Genomic DNA, 12,931 nt, shown 5'->3' with positions numbered 1-12,931 from the left:
AATATCATGCCATTCTTATTGATACTCCCTTTCTTTTTGATATGGTGGGCTAGATTTTTTTTTTTAAATCAAATTGTCTTCCCTAATATCTTCGAAATTATATCTTTATGAATTAGTTACCCACATGTGTGTGGGCCCATGTGCTACAGAGGTTGTAAACTGCTATGCTTGCTATGACTTATTGAAATGGGCCTTCGTACAACAATTCCATATAGATGACCATACCGATCACTTTGCTTGCATGCATGTTACAGAAAACTGAAATAGTAACCTCGACATTCTATTCAAAGTGTACAAATTCATTTATTTCTTTTTAGAGTGGTCTTTAAAAAATGATTTTTATCATGCATAATTGCTAAGTTCCTAAGTCTCAATGTGGCTGCATCACGAGCAGGATAAAAGCGTTTCTGATTTTTTACATAAGATTTATAACTTCGTATCACTAAATTATGGTTGCTATTTTAAGCTTCTAAAATAAGTTGTAACTAGCTGGGTGACCCGCGCAATTGCGCGGCTAGACGTTGATGTGCTATTAGATATATAGACATATCTCATTAGAGCAAACCCAATAGCCAAAGCACTTAAAATTTTTGGTATCTTATGCTAATATTACTTCCGCAGACATGCACTGCCATTCAATTTTACTATGCAAATGTTGGTTCGTGGGCCAAATAAATCCATTATTCTGTGACCCGAAAGGTCAATGGTTTTTTATCTATGGTGCAAAATCAGGAACTTTCAAACTAATTTGTAGGTTATGTCTTGCACACCTCACCCTTTAGTGTCAACCTCCTCACCCCTATTTTCTTAAATTGAAATATATGACTCATACTTAACTTTGCATTCCTCTTCCTCCTTCCTCTGGTAGCCCTAAAGCATTTGTTTTGTTTTGTTTTGTTTTGTTTTGTTTTGTTTTTGTGTGTGTGTGTGTGTGTGTGTGTGTGTGTGTGTGTGTGTGTGTGTGTGTGTGTGTGTGTGTGCGCACTGATATGTCTCTAGATGCTATGATGCATCTATATTCTTCTTTGAACTATATATGTCGCTTGCCCTTGTAGGGTGTGTATGTCGACCAACAATTGTTGAAACATGTATCCCTTGCATGGTCTCGACATAGATTGTATCCATGCATGTTGCTTTGTACAAACTTATATGCTTTTGCACATTGGTATGATTTGTTGCTTCAGACTTTTATTTTGCCGCAACAACACCATTTTTCTTGGCTCATACAATATGCTCACTTGCACACATCGCACGTATTTATTGATATGTCATCCCTCTTCTCGATTTCATGCATGCCTTGTAACACACTTTTTAAAATTTTGATCCTTCCCCGTGTAAAACTTCTCCGTAAACTCCATTTGTCTTGAACATTGCAATTGATCAATTTGTTCTCTGTCGAGACCAACCAACATGGATTTAATCTATACTATAAATATTTTCCCGTAAACTTATCTCAACTATAAATATCTTCTTATATAAATCTTATAGCTAAATCTATGTTTGATACACTAAACTATTTTTAGCGTGTTATCTTTTTAGTGGGTATCCATCATTACATAATATCTCTGTACAATTTGTTTCAATCTTTAGCTTTTCATGGATTCATACCAGTACTGTAATTTTTTTGGTATTTTATATTAAGAATATCATTTGTAAAATAGAGTTATACTTTGAAAATTCAGTAATATTAATTTGTAGCACGCTCTACATGGATGCACGCATTTACAAATTTGAGTCCTTCACGGAAGTCTGTAGGTGGACATATGCTTCGTACGTATTTGCTTTTCTCTGAACCTACGTGTTTTTCTAAACACCTACGTGCTGCAAAACATCTACGTGCTTTTCTTTTATAAGTTTCTGGGAACCCACGTGCTTGTGTTGGCTTGGTGCCGGTTTGTATCTTTTTTTTGTGTGTCCTTTACGGACTCACATTGTCTACCTTTGGTAAACAATGCACGTGACAAACTTGTATAATCGGTTTATTTAGGCAGGCTTGATTCTAGCACCTGGGATGTATAAAAATGGATGGATGGATGGATAGAAGATAGGTAGATTTTAACAACAAAGATGTTCTTTAAAAAAAAACAAAGATGTTCAACGGCATAGCGCAACTAGCTATTAGAATTTTCATCACACTGTGGACGCAGTACAACTTCGTTTTAACCACTCCTGAGAGGGAAATTGCATATTTCAATAGAACTTCGCGGATTGCATTCCCAGCAGATATTGGATGAACCACCTCCAAATCAAGGACATAAACAGAAGATTACAAAATATATAAGAGAGCAAGCAATTGCATTAAGATGAACTTCTACTAATTAGGCGGCAGCACGCCAAGGAGCATGTCCTTCATAAGAGTGGGGCAGCTGCTGCACAGATGTTCAAACCCTTCTGTCTCTACGACAGCCCTCAGGTTCGGCGGGCTACGGAGAAACTCATAGCTTGCCTTCTTCAGCCAGACACAGTCGTGTTGCTCGGCGAGTGCCAGGATGGTGGTCAGCGTGCCCACTTCGATGTGGAGTTTCTTCTCGCACATCGCTCTAAGCCTTCGGAGGTCGTACCTGTCCGCCGCGACGAGCAGGTGTTGCAGCAGGACCCCCTCGCCCTCGTTCTCATCCGTCCTTGGCACGGGCAGCGAGTCTCCGTAGATGAACCCGAGCATTGCCTTGAACACCGCCGCGTCCATGTCGTCTATCTGCACGACGGCCGACGACGTGCCTTCCTTCATGTGGCCAAAGAGAGCTGCCTTGAAGACGGTAGAGCGTGCAGCGAGGACGCAGCGGTGTGCGGCAAACGTCTCACCGCCGACCTGGAAGGTAACATCGGCGCCCTCCCCTGCAATGAGAAGGTCGTTGAAGTTTCTTTGCATGTCCGACGGCGGCACTACGATAGAGGCCAAAGTGTCGACGCATATCGGATCTAGGACTACGATGTCGCAGCGGATGGTGAAGCTGTCGTCCTTGAAGTGTTTGGATTTCTCCAGGACGTCCCTTCGCACGAACTTGTGGAATTCTTCTGTCTCCTCCCAGAGTTGGAACTCGAGTACTCTGCTTGCATGGATGCGTGCCGGCTCCTGCTTCTCCGTCTCGTCCACGAAACTGAACTCGACCTGCGCCTTCACGGGCTCTTCGGTTCCAGTGGCTACCTTTCGGAGGAAAATACTAAGTGAGATGAAGCCGGCGTTGTCAGTGTTATTGCCGTTGGGGTAGCAGAGGATATGCAAATGAGTGCCTCCGACTGTGATGCAGCGTGACAAAAAGGGCTCGCCCGCTGGAGTGCGCGAGAGGCCTTCGACGACAAGCAAATGGTACCCGCTAGTGCCAGCTATGGCAGGTGAGGCTGCTTTGCTCAGGATCTTGCCGTCGGCGATGACAGATAAACCCGCGAAGGACATGATTGATTGATGAATCGGCAACTGCAAGTAATTTGCAACGTTATGATGCCGCACACCAGTAGATATGAGAGAGAGAGAGAGAGAGAGAGAGAGAGAGAGAGAGAGAGAGAGAGAGAGAGAGAGAGAGAGAGAGAGAGAGAGAGGTGAAACAGCAAACGAACTAACCAACGGAGGATCGCCTTATGTCGCCGGCCGGCCGGCCGTGTGGGAGACCAAGCTGTTGAACTTGAACCTAGTGCTCGAACTATGGGCAAGATCACAAGGATCGTACGAGAACTGTGGCTACACTTACCCTGGAATTAATCGCACTTTGTCAAATGCAACCAACGCCTTTGAACTTCCAACCCGTGCATGCAACGTGACCGTGACCACAAATACAAGATGGCAACAATGTCTGTTTCTGGAAGCAGATTGTAACAATAGATTAAACACACGAATAGAAGCCAATTTTGTGTGATGCCTCTTCTTATCTCGAGAGAAGCTGACTAGTGATCCGAATAAGGATGTATCATTTAATCTAAGCAGGAAGTTCGACGTATGGGCTGACTCTCTTAGACTAGCCACAGTGGGAGTAAGATCTCTTTCAATTGATAGTTGCTTAAATAAGGTGCTAAGCACATTAAATAGTTTAGCAAGTATAGTCCCCAATGCATTGGTGTTTAAGTTGTTGTTGCTAAGCTCCCTTCATTTAATGACTTAGCTACTAAACTCTTTACCGAAAAAGGCTTTCGCCCCGCTTTATATATAAAGCAAAGACCAACATCATCCAGAAAAAATGCACGCCAACACCACACACCCAAGGTAGGATACAAAAGCGCTGAGCTCAGCAACACCACCCCTAGCACACTACCACGAAGAGATGAAGTTGCATACAACGAACCATGGACTCCAAAGCGGCGCCTTTAGGAAGGATACGACACCGGAGCGCCGCCACCGCCAGATCCGAGGATCAGAGTTTCCCCTGGAGCCGCACGACGGGTGGTGAGAGCCGCGACGACGCCTTTAAGACGGGAACGAGCTTCACCGTCACCGGTCCGTCCGAAGATAGAGCAGGTTTCACCCCGGCCAACACTCACCGCCACTGAATGCTACACCCCGGCTACCACGCCGCCCACACGGCCATGGTCACCGAGTAGCGCCAAGACACGGGCTCTGCCCAAGAGCACCGTGCTACCGCCACCAGGGCCGCCGCCCCGGCATCCAAGACCTTGACACCACCGCACCCGAGACCTGCCGGTACCCCAACCAAAGAGACGAGCGGAAGAGGACCCGCCTTTGCACCCCTGGTCCACTCCCAGTGTCGAGAACCAATAGGTCGGCCAGCACTGGCATCCATCGACCCATCCTGCAGCCCGGAGCGTTAGACGAGTTCGGTCCTGCAGCACCGTGGGGGGGGGGGGACGAGGTCAGTCCTGCTGCACCGTGCTCGAGACGAGCTCGGTCCTGCGGAATGTGCGCGAGACGAGCTCGGTCCTGCTGCACCGGGCGCGGGACGAGCGATGGACCGCAGCTGGGAAAGGGCCAGCCATTCGAAGGGAGTAGCGACCGGGAGCCGAGGAGATGGGTGAAGGCCAAAACGGTAGATCACAGACAAGTCGACAACGGAGAAGACGGTCGCCGCCGCAGGCAGATCCGCCAAGCCACCATGAAGCTGCCAAGACACTGGGAGTCCACCATCGCCGGACCTCCACAATTTGCCGCCCATAGCCGGAGCAACATCCACCCCCGGCCGCTGCCCTACCCGCGTCGCCCAGGGAGCTCCTAGCGTCGGAGCTGCTGGGCACGCACCACCGATGCCATGCGCCGCCGACCGACCCCCACCGCCCGATCCGGCCGGATACAGCAGGAGGCCGACTTCACGCCACCTCCCGAGACGGGAGCGCCGCAGCCTCCCGCCGCGCGCCAGATCCAGGGCGCCTGCACGCCGCCACCAGCCGGCCGCCCCGCGAGCTGCTGAACCCCGCGATGTCCAGCGCCACCGCTCGAGGAGGCCGCCCCGTGCCAGCATCCCACGAGCACAGGGGGAGAAGGGCATAGCCGCCGCGCCCACCGGGCTTTGCCCGACGGAGCTCGCCGACGGCGGCGGAGGGGAGGGGGGTAGGAGGGGTCGCGGCCCGACGGAGCTAAGGTTTGGCCTAGGTTTGCGTGGTTGGCATTGGTTCTTCCTGGGGTCACCAAACCCATATCTCTTCTCTTAATTGTCCTGCCACATCAGATTTTTTTGCCTACATGGCAGACTTAGCACCTGTACAAGGTGGAGCATTGGGAGGGGCCTAACTTCAGCAGTAACATTGAGTCTAACTCAGCAAATTCTCATTAGCATGCTTCCCTCGTCTAGCCTAATTCAGTAGCCCATCTTAATAAATTTATAGTTGGAATGTTAGGCAATTTTGTGATTAATTCCTTGGCTCATGATTAGCTCTTCTATATTTTGGTATCATCTATCCTTACATATGCATGATTGCATTTTACAATACCCACACAATGCAGGTTGATCGAATCGGTTTTTTGGATGAAATGGCGCATCAGTTATATATCCTTAGATAACTAGTATGCTTTCAGGGCATTTTACTACACGCACGGATGAAATCAGGGGGGCTAAGAGATTTCTTCAGGCAAGTTACGTAACAACCCGTAGGTCCTACGTAAATCTAGCATTTTGGGGGAAACTTGATAACCACGACTTGGTACATTGTGTCCGGTTGGTACACAAACAATTACCCGATGGTACTAGGATTAGGACTTTGTAGCCGGTTAGGTTAGCTTGTGTTGGTTATCCTAGGTGCTTGGATACCAATATATATACCCCTTCAACGAAAAAGGCTTTCGCCAACCATGCACTATTTCAATGTGCACGTTGGCACTGACTATGGTCTTCAACTGGGACTTCTTCCACAATATTCCCATATTTTGTTTTGCTTCAGCACAACCTAGATTATTATTCTTTTTCTGTATGATTATTTTAAAAATAAACCTACAGACAAGTCATTTTTTTTGGGCGGGAAGAGCTACAGACAAGTCAGTTTAACACGGCTGCTATGTTTCAGATACATAGTACTTTCTCTTTTTTTTGCATCGACAATTGCTAAGTTTCAAACATTTTTATTGCAGATTACTAGATCAATATAGCTGCATGGCAACAAACTCGATAGGAGTAGAAGCATTTCTGAATATATAGCAATTGACCAGCGGATTTGCATGCCCGACACAGATACGATGAAGCATCCGGTAAACAAGGACATACAGTAAATAGTAATCCTACTAGAAGATTAACGAAATATATAGATTAAGATCCATTGAATTCGCATGAGCTACTACTTAGATGGCAGCTTGGCAAGGAAAGGACGACGCAGCAAACCATTGCACACCTTCTTCATCCCTTCGAAGTGGTGGTTTTGATCACATCATCCGAGGCCACCCAGAGGTCGCACCGGAAGGTTAAGCTGCCCTTGATGAGGTTGTAGTTCATGAACTCTCTTGTGACGAACTTTTCGCAGCCCCAATCGCAGCCCCAATCCTACTTAGATAGCAATTCGTCCAAAGCTAGAAAACGCCATCCATCACTGAACCAGTGTGAGAAATGGCACCCACCCCTCGACCTGTTAAGCACCTCGGTTGCTGCCTCCAAGAGTCTTCCTAGATCAAAGTCGAAGAGCCTTCATTCCCCTTTCCTTCTGCAATGACAAATACAGTAAGCAAGGGATGTGAGAAATTGACGTGAACACAAGAGCTATACATCAATATGATGATGAAGTCCTAGTTAGCCGGCAGCAGTCCAATGATCATGTCCTTCATAAGAGTGGGGCAGCTCCTGCACAAATGATCGAAGCCATCAGTGGACACCACCGCCCTCAGGTTGTCCGGACACCGGAGGACTCGCAGCACGCCTTCTTCAGCCCATCGCAGCCGTGCTACTCGGCGTGCGTCAGGATGGTCGTTGCCGTGCTCAGACAGCTTCTTATCGCACATTGCCCTGAATCTTGGGAGGTCATACATGTCTGCTGCAACGAGCAGGTGCTGCAGAAGGATGCCTTCATTCTCTTCGGTGCCCGGTGTAGGCAGCGAGCCGACATAGATGAACCCTAGCATCGCCTTGAAGAGGGCCGCGTCCATGTCATCTACCTGTACCACCATCGATGTGCCTTCCTTCATGGCGCCAAAGAGCGCCGCTGTGAACACAACTGATCGGGCAGCGAGGATGCACCGGTGGGCGGCGAACTTCTCGCCGCCGACCTGGAATGCCACGTCAGAGCCGTTCCCAGACAGGAGAAGGTCGTTGAAGTTCAGTTGCATGTCACATGGTGGCACCATGATGAAGGCACAGGTGTTGCATGTGTGACTTAGGATCATTATGTCACACCGGAAGGTGAAGCTGTCGTCCTTGAGGTACTTGATATGTCCATGCCCTCCCTTCTCGCGGAGTTACCTAGGAATTCGAATATTTTGCCAGCAGGAATACATGTCGGCATTTGCTTGTCGGTGTCGTCAACAAAACTGAACTTGACCAGCGCCTTCACGGGCTCTACTGCAGCGGGCTCCTCTTCATCCTGCAGGGAAAGGGCAAGTGATACCACTACCAGAAACTGAAGTTTTCCTCACAGTGATCATTTTTCCTGTGGGGCCCGAAGCATCTCACAGGATAATGAATTTTCCAGGCGGGTTTACTTAAGCACCGAGGAAAATATCACATTTTACTATAGGTTAGTATATACCTCACAGAAAAATGAATTGTCCCATGAGGCTAGCACACAAGAAAATGGTCAGACCAGTCCTCCAGCGGCAGCGAAACCCACTATCGCGCCAAAGAAACTCGTGCGCGCGTGAAAATTCTCTTTCCGGATTCTTTGTGGAGAGAAGTCGCGCGAAGGCTCGTCCGGATTCTTTTTCCCTGTGTGCAGCAGCCCATGGGAGAAAAAAACTTCGAGACAAAAGGAAACCCTACGCAGAAAAATCACTCAGAGCAATTGTCATGGTCAAAAAGAAAAAGATGCCATTCTCTTAATAATAGCAATGACATCCTATCATTAATAAAAATTTCATCCTCTCAATAATAAAAATATCAACCTCTTTGTAATTAAAAATGCCATCCTCGTAATAATAAAGTTGACATCCTCTAAATAATAAAGTTGACGTCCTCTTCATAATAAAATGATATGTTATTAATAATAAAATATCATTACTCGGGGCCAAAAATATAGATAGAGGACAGAGAGATGGTAAAAAGAAAAGGAAAGACGGGTTGATGTCTGTTGTGCCGAAGGCAAAAACTAAACTATGAGAAATTTTAACTAGGTAAAGATGAGATGTTCTATTCTTTACCTGCCCGCTAAAAAAGAGAAAGAGATGTTTCCTTTACCAATCTCCAGCAAATCCATGTTTATATGGTATAAACCCGGGGCCTCAGCATACTCGGGATAAGGAATTTTCTCAGAGATATATGCTGGCACGGCCAGATTTTAAACAGACCGTATCCGATTTGATCTTGCACCAGATTGAGTTTAGGTCTCTTATTCGTTCCTCCATCATGTGGCGTTGCCTTGTATATATAGCGTACGTACCTGACAGACTTGGCCCTAATCTGCGTACCACGATTTCTGCAGGTACAAGTACTTTAGAGCTGTTTCGTCGATCATGATGACGTTCACGGGTGAATCTGTCTACTCCGGCGGCAAGCTCCTCAGCGCGGCCTCCCCCATCATCAACGCGGGCGCAGACAGAGGGTACCACTTGCTTGTCGTTGACGGCCACTCGCGCACCAACAAATTCTTCTGGTCTCTTCCTTTCATCATCGGCGGCCAACACTGGCGCATCTACTATGACCCCCACGTCGACGGCAGCCTGGTAACACTACAACTTTGCCTCGTCATCGGCACTATAGACCTCGTGAAGGCACATTTCGAGTTCAGTTTCGTTGAAGAGAACGACGAGCAAGAGCGGGCACGTATCCATGATGGTAGTGAGATATTCGAGTTCCGAGGCCGGTTCAGCCACCATACAAAGGTCCTCAAAAAGGAGACCTGGGAGAAATTCATCAGAGACGACAGATTCACCATTCTATGCGACGTCATGGTCCTTGCGCAGGGCGCGACAACAAGGATTTCTTCCTTCATCGCGGTGCCACCGTCCGACATGCAGCAGAACTTTATGGATCTTCTCCTGTCCGGCGACGGCACGGACGTCATCTTCCGGGTGGGTGGCGAGACGTTCACCGCCCACAAGTGCGTTCTCGCGGCCCGCTCTGCCTTCTTCAGGGCGCAGCTCTTCGGCCCAATGAAAGAAGGCACGGCGTCGACGAACACAATCCTGCAGATCGACGACATGCACGCTGAGGTATTCAGCATGATGCTAAGGTTCATCTATGGAGACTCGCTGCCAGCTCCTCCCGTGGATGAGAACGAGGGCGTTCTTCTACAACACCTGCTTGTCGCGGCGGATCGGTATGACCTCAGGCGGCTCAGGGCAATGTGTGAGGACAAGCTATGCGACTACATCGACATTAGCTCGGTAGCAACCATCCTGTCGCTCGCCGACCAACACAGCTGCGATGGGCTACCATTTCCTCGACTGTCCGGCGAACCTAAGGGCTTTTGTGGAGACCGAAGAGTTTGATCATCTGCAGAGGAGCTGCCCCCGTATTAGGAAGGAAATTATCCTTAACATGCTTCCCTCGCCTAGCCTAATTCAGTAGCTCATCTTAATACATCGATTGTTAGAAAGTATTACGATCCTTAACATGCTCACACCGATACATACCAGGAAAATCAAGAGCTCTTTTTTGCCGCCCAGAACAGGTTTGCTGAAGCCAGCACAAATTTGCCGGCCCACTCTGCCCATGAGCTGTTTTTGTTTCACATTGTGTCTTAGTAGGTTTTTCAACAACAGGCCCATTGTCGTATTTTAGGAGCTATATATTTAAGAGCCTATGAAAAATAAAAAAATATTTTCAAGATTGTCCAGTATGTCTTTTATCAAACAATATTCAATGTATATTAAGAAAATTTCTCCGTATATTAAAAGATCTTCATCATTTAATTAATAAAGTTCATTGCGTATTAAAAATTGTTCAATATTCCTCCTCCCCGCAAAAAGGAGATTAGTGTTCCTTTGCCTCTCGTGGCCTTAGGTGTTGAGTAAATAGGCAATTTCTCGATTAAATTAATCCATGAATAAATCACTAGCATGGCATTGACTAAGTTGATGACGTACTCACTCTGATCTAAACATGCACGTACTAAGCAAACAGTAGACAAATCTACACATACTGCTAGTACTGCTAATATGAAAATAATCAGGAGCGGGATAAACGAGTTATACCCTCCAGTAGGCCACGCAGAGGCCGCGGCTTTGGTGGCAGCAGCGGCGTCCTCGGCGACCTTCTTGTCGGCTTCAGCTTTCTCGGCGGCGGCACGGTCGGCGTCGGTGGACATGGTGATGACGAAGGCGACGCGGACGTAGAGGAAGTAGACGATCGGAAGCGAGCAGTCGCGTAATCGCTGCCCAAAAACCTATTCGCCCCTCACCCCGTACAGGAACCAGAAGGGCGTGGTTTCGGAGACCTGCTCTCCCGTCGACCGTGTACGTGGCGGACGGGATGGAGTCACCGGCGGCAGCAGCAGCAAAGGAACGACGGTGGGCGTGCGCATGAGCAGATGTGATCTGTTCGTGGCGGCTAGGGTTAGGAGACACCGCATACTTATAGGCGCAGCCGCGTGGAGAGACGTGGGCTCGACCCACGTCCGAGTCCGTGACAGCCCACGATCCGACGTCTCAGATCGTGGCCCAGCTGTCAGAAAACTCTCCGTTAGTGACTGGCAAAAATAAGCGCGTAGGTGTGAGCTCGGCTCGGCTCAATCCCCCAACCCGCGGCGCGTCGTGACGAGGCGTGGCGAGGCGGGCGGCGGAGGAGGAGTGCGCGAGGGCCTCTTCTCTTCTCAAGCTCCAATAGCATGTAGAAGAGAAACCCTTATAAACCACTCCAACTCTCCTTCCACTTCCGGGGTGGGACTAAACTTCCCACCACACCTAGTGCCATATAACCCACATGGGCCCTTAGAGATTTTTCAGAAATTGCAATATGGGCCTAGAGCCCATCTCAGATTTCAGCAATCCCCCACCAGATCTCGAGGGCCCATTGTGTCCTCTGTTCCAATTGCTGTTTCGATATACCAGTGTTTCAGTAAAGACCTGTTAAGGTTGAACTTCACCTAGAACAAGTGGCTACACTCCTTCACAACTGAACAATGGACTATGCCTTGAATTGTCAGTTTGGCGTAAAGAAGTTTCACTACATGTCTTACTAGTACTAGGCTGCCGAAGGCTGACCCCTCGGGTGGAGCATATAAGTCACACTCCTGGCCTATTCATGAGCTTACTAGAGATCACCCCAATCTCATAGACTGTGACCAGCAGTCGGGCTCATATAGGTGTGTTCCTCCAAAGATCGCTCTGTAGGATAGCATCTTGCTTTTATAAGCTTTGGAACACATTGAGACCGTAGTCATCCTACCATACAGTATCGAGAGTATTGCATCTCCAACGGAGTGGGTTAGTATAGTTACTCTCCTCAGTTCACCACTGACTTGTTTTCCCAGGTCCTAGTTCACGGGATCTCCGATCATATAGGTTGGGTTACCACCATGGCAACTCATGTGGGTCTCATACCCATCTCCCTCGATGCATTATCTATCACAACACGTGATAGCCCTTTTGTAAAGGGATCTGCCAGATTCTTAGCCGTATGGACATAGTCCAACGCTATCACTCCGGAGTTTCTTAATTTTCTGACAGCTTTTAATCTCATTCTTATGTGTTTGGTGGACTTCATGTTGTCCTTTGAACTCTTCACCTTGGTGATGACAGTCTGATTGTCACAGTTCATAAGGATAGCCGGAACCGGTTTATCAACCAATGGCAAGTCCATCAAAAGATCTCGAAGCCATCTCGCTTCAACACCAGATGTGTCTAATGCCGTTAATTCTGCTTCCATTGTCGATCTCGTTAAGATCGTTTGCTTGCAAGACTTCCAGGAAACAGCGCCACCTCCAAGAGTAAACATATACCCAGTTGTGGCCTTCATCTCATCAGCATCAGAGATCCAATTCGCATCACTATACCCTTCAAGTACCGACGGGTATCCGGTATAGTGAAGTCCATAGTTCATAGTACCTTTCAGATAGCGCATAACTCTCTCAACAGCATGCCAATGTACATCACCCGGTTTGGAAACAAACCGGCTCAGTTTGCTCACAGCAAACGCGATGTCAGGCCTCGTTGCGCTCGCTAGGTACATCAGTGAACCAATGATTTGAGAGTATCTCAATTGATCTTTAGCCATGCCTTTGGACTTTCGAATCAATACGCTAGGATCATATGGTGTTTGAGATGGTGTGCAGTCCGAATATCCAAAACGACTCAACACCTTCTCAACGTAATGGGATTGCAGAAGTGTGATCCCACCCTCATTATCTCTCAGTAGCTTGATGTTCAAGATAACATCAGCCACACCAAGGTCTTTCATCTCAAAGTTCTGAGATAGAA

At 47.8% G+C, this 12,931-nt stretch overlaps 1 protein-coding gene and 1 pseudogene across 1 annotated transcript; one reads left to right on the top strand and one right to left on the bottom strand.

The window, feature by feature from the left end:
• Positions 1-2,314: 2,314 nt before the first annotated feature.
• LOC123153899 (BTB/POZ and MATH domain-containing protein 2-like) lies at positions 2,315-3,394 on the bottom strand. Its single transcript, XM_044572792.1, has one exon. The coding sequence runs from the start codon at positions 3,392-3,394 to the stop codon at positions 2,315-2,317; it is 1,080 nt and encodes a 359-aa protein (XP_044428727.1).
• A 5,592-nt stretch (positions 3,395-8,986) lies between these two features.
• On the top strand, positions 8,987-10,171 carry LOC123147143 (BTB/POZ and MATH domain-containing protein 2-like; annotated as a pseudogene).
• Positions 10,172-12,931: the final 2,760 nt, after the last annotated feature.

Source organism: Triticum aestivum, chromosome 7A, assembly GCF_018294505.1.
Source record: "Triticum aestivum cultivar Chinese Spring chromosome 7A, IWGSC CS RefSeq v2.1, whole genome shotgun sequence".
Taxonomy (NCBI): domain Eukaryota; kingdom Viridiplantae; phylum Streptophyta; class Magnoliopsida; order Poales; family Poaceae; genus Triticum; species Triticum aestivum.
This window is presented reverse-complemented; position numbering and strand designations above follow the sequence as displayed.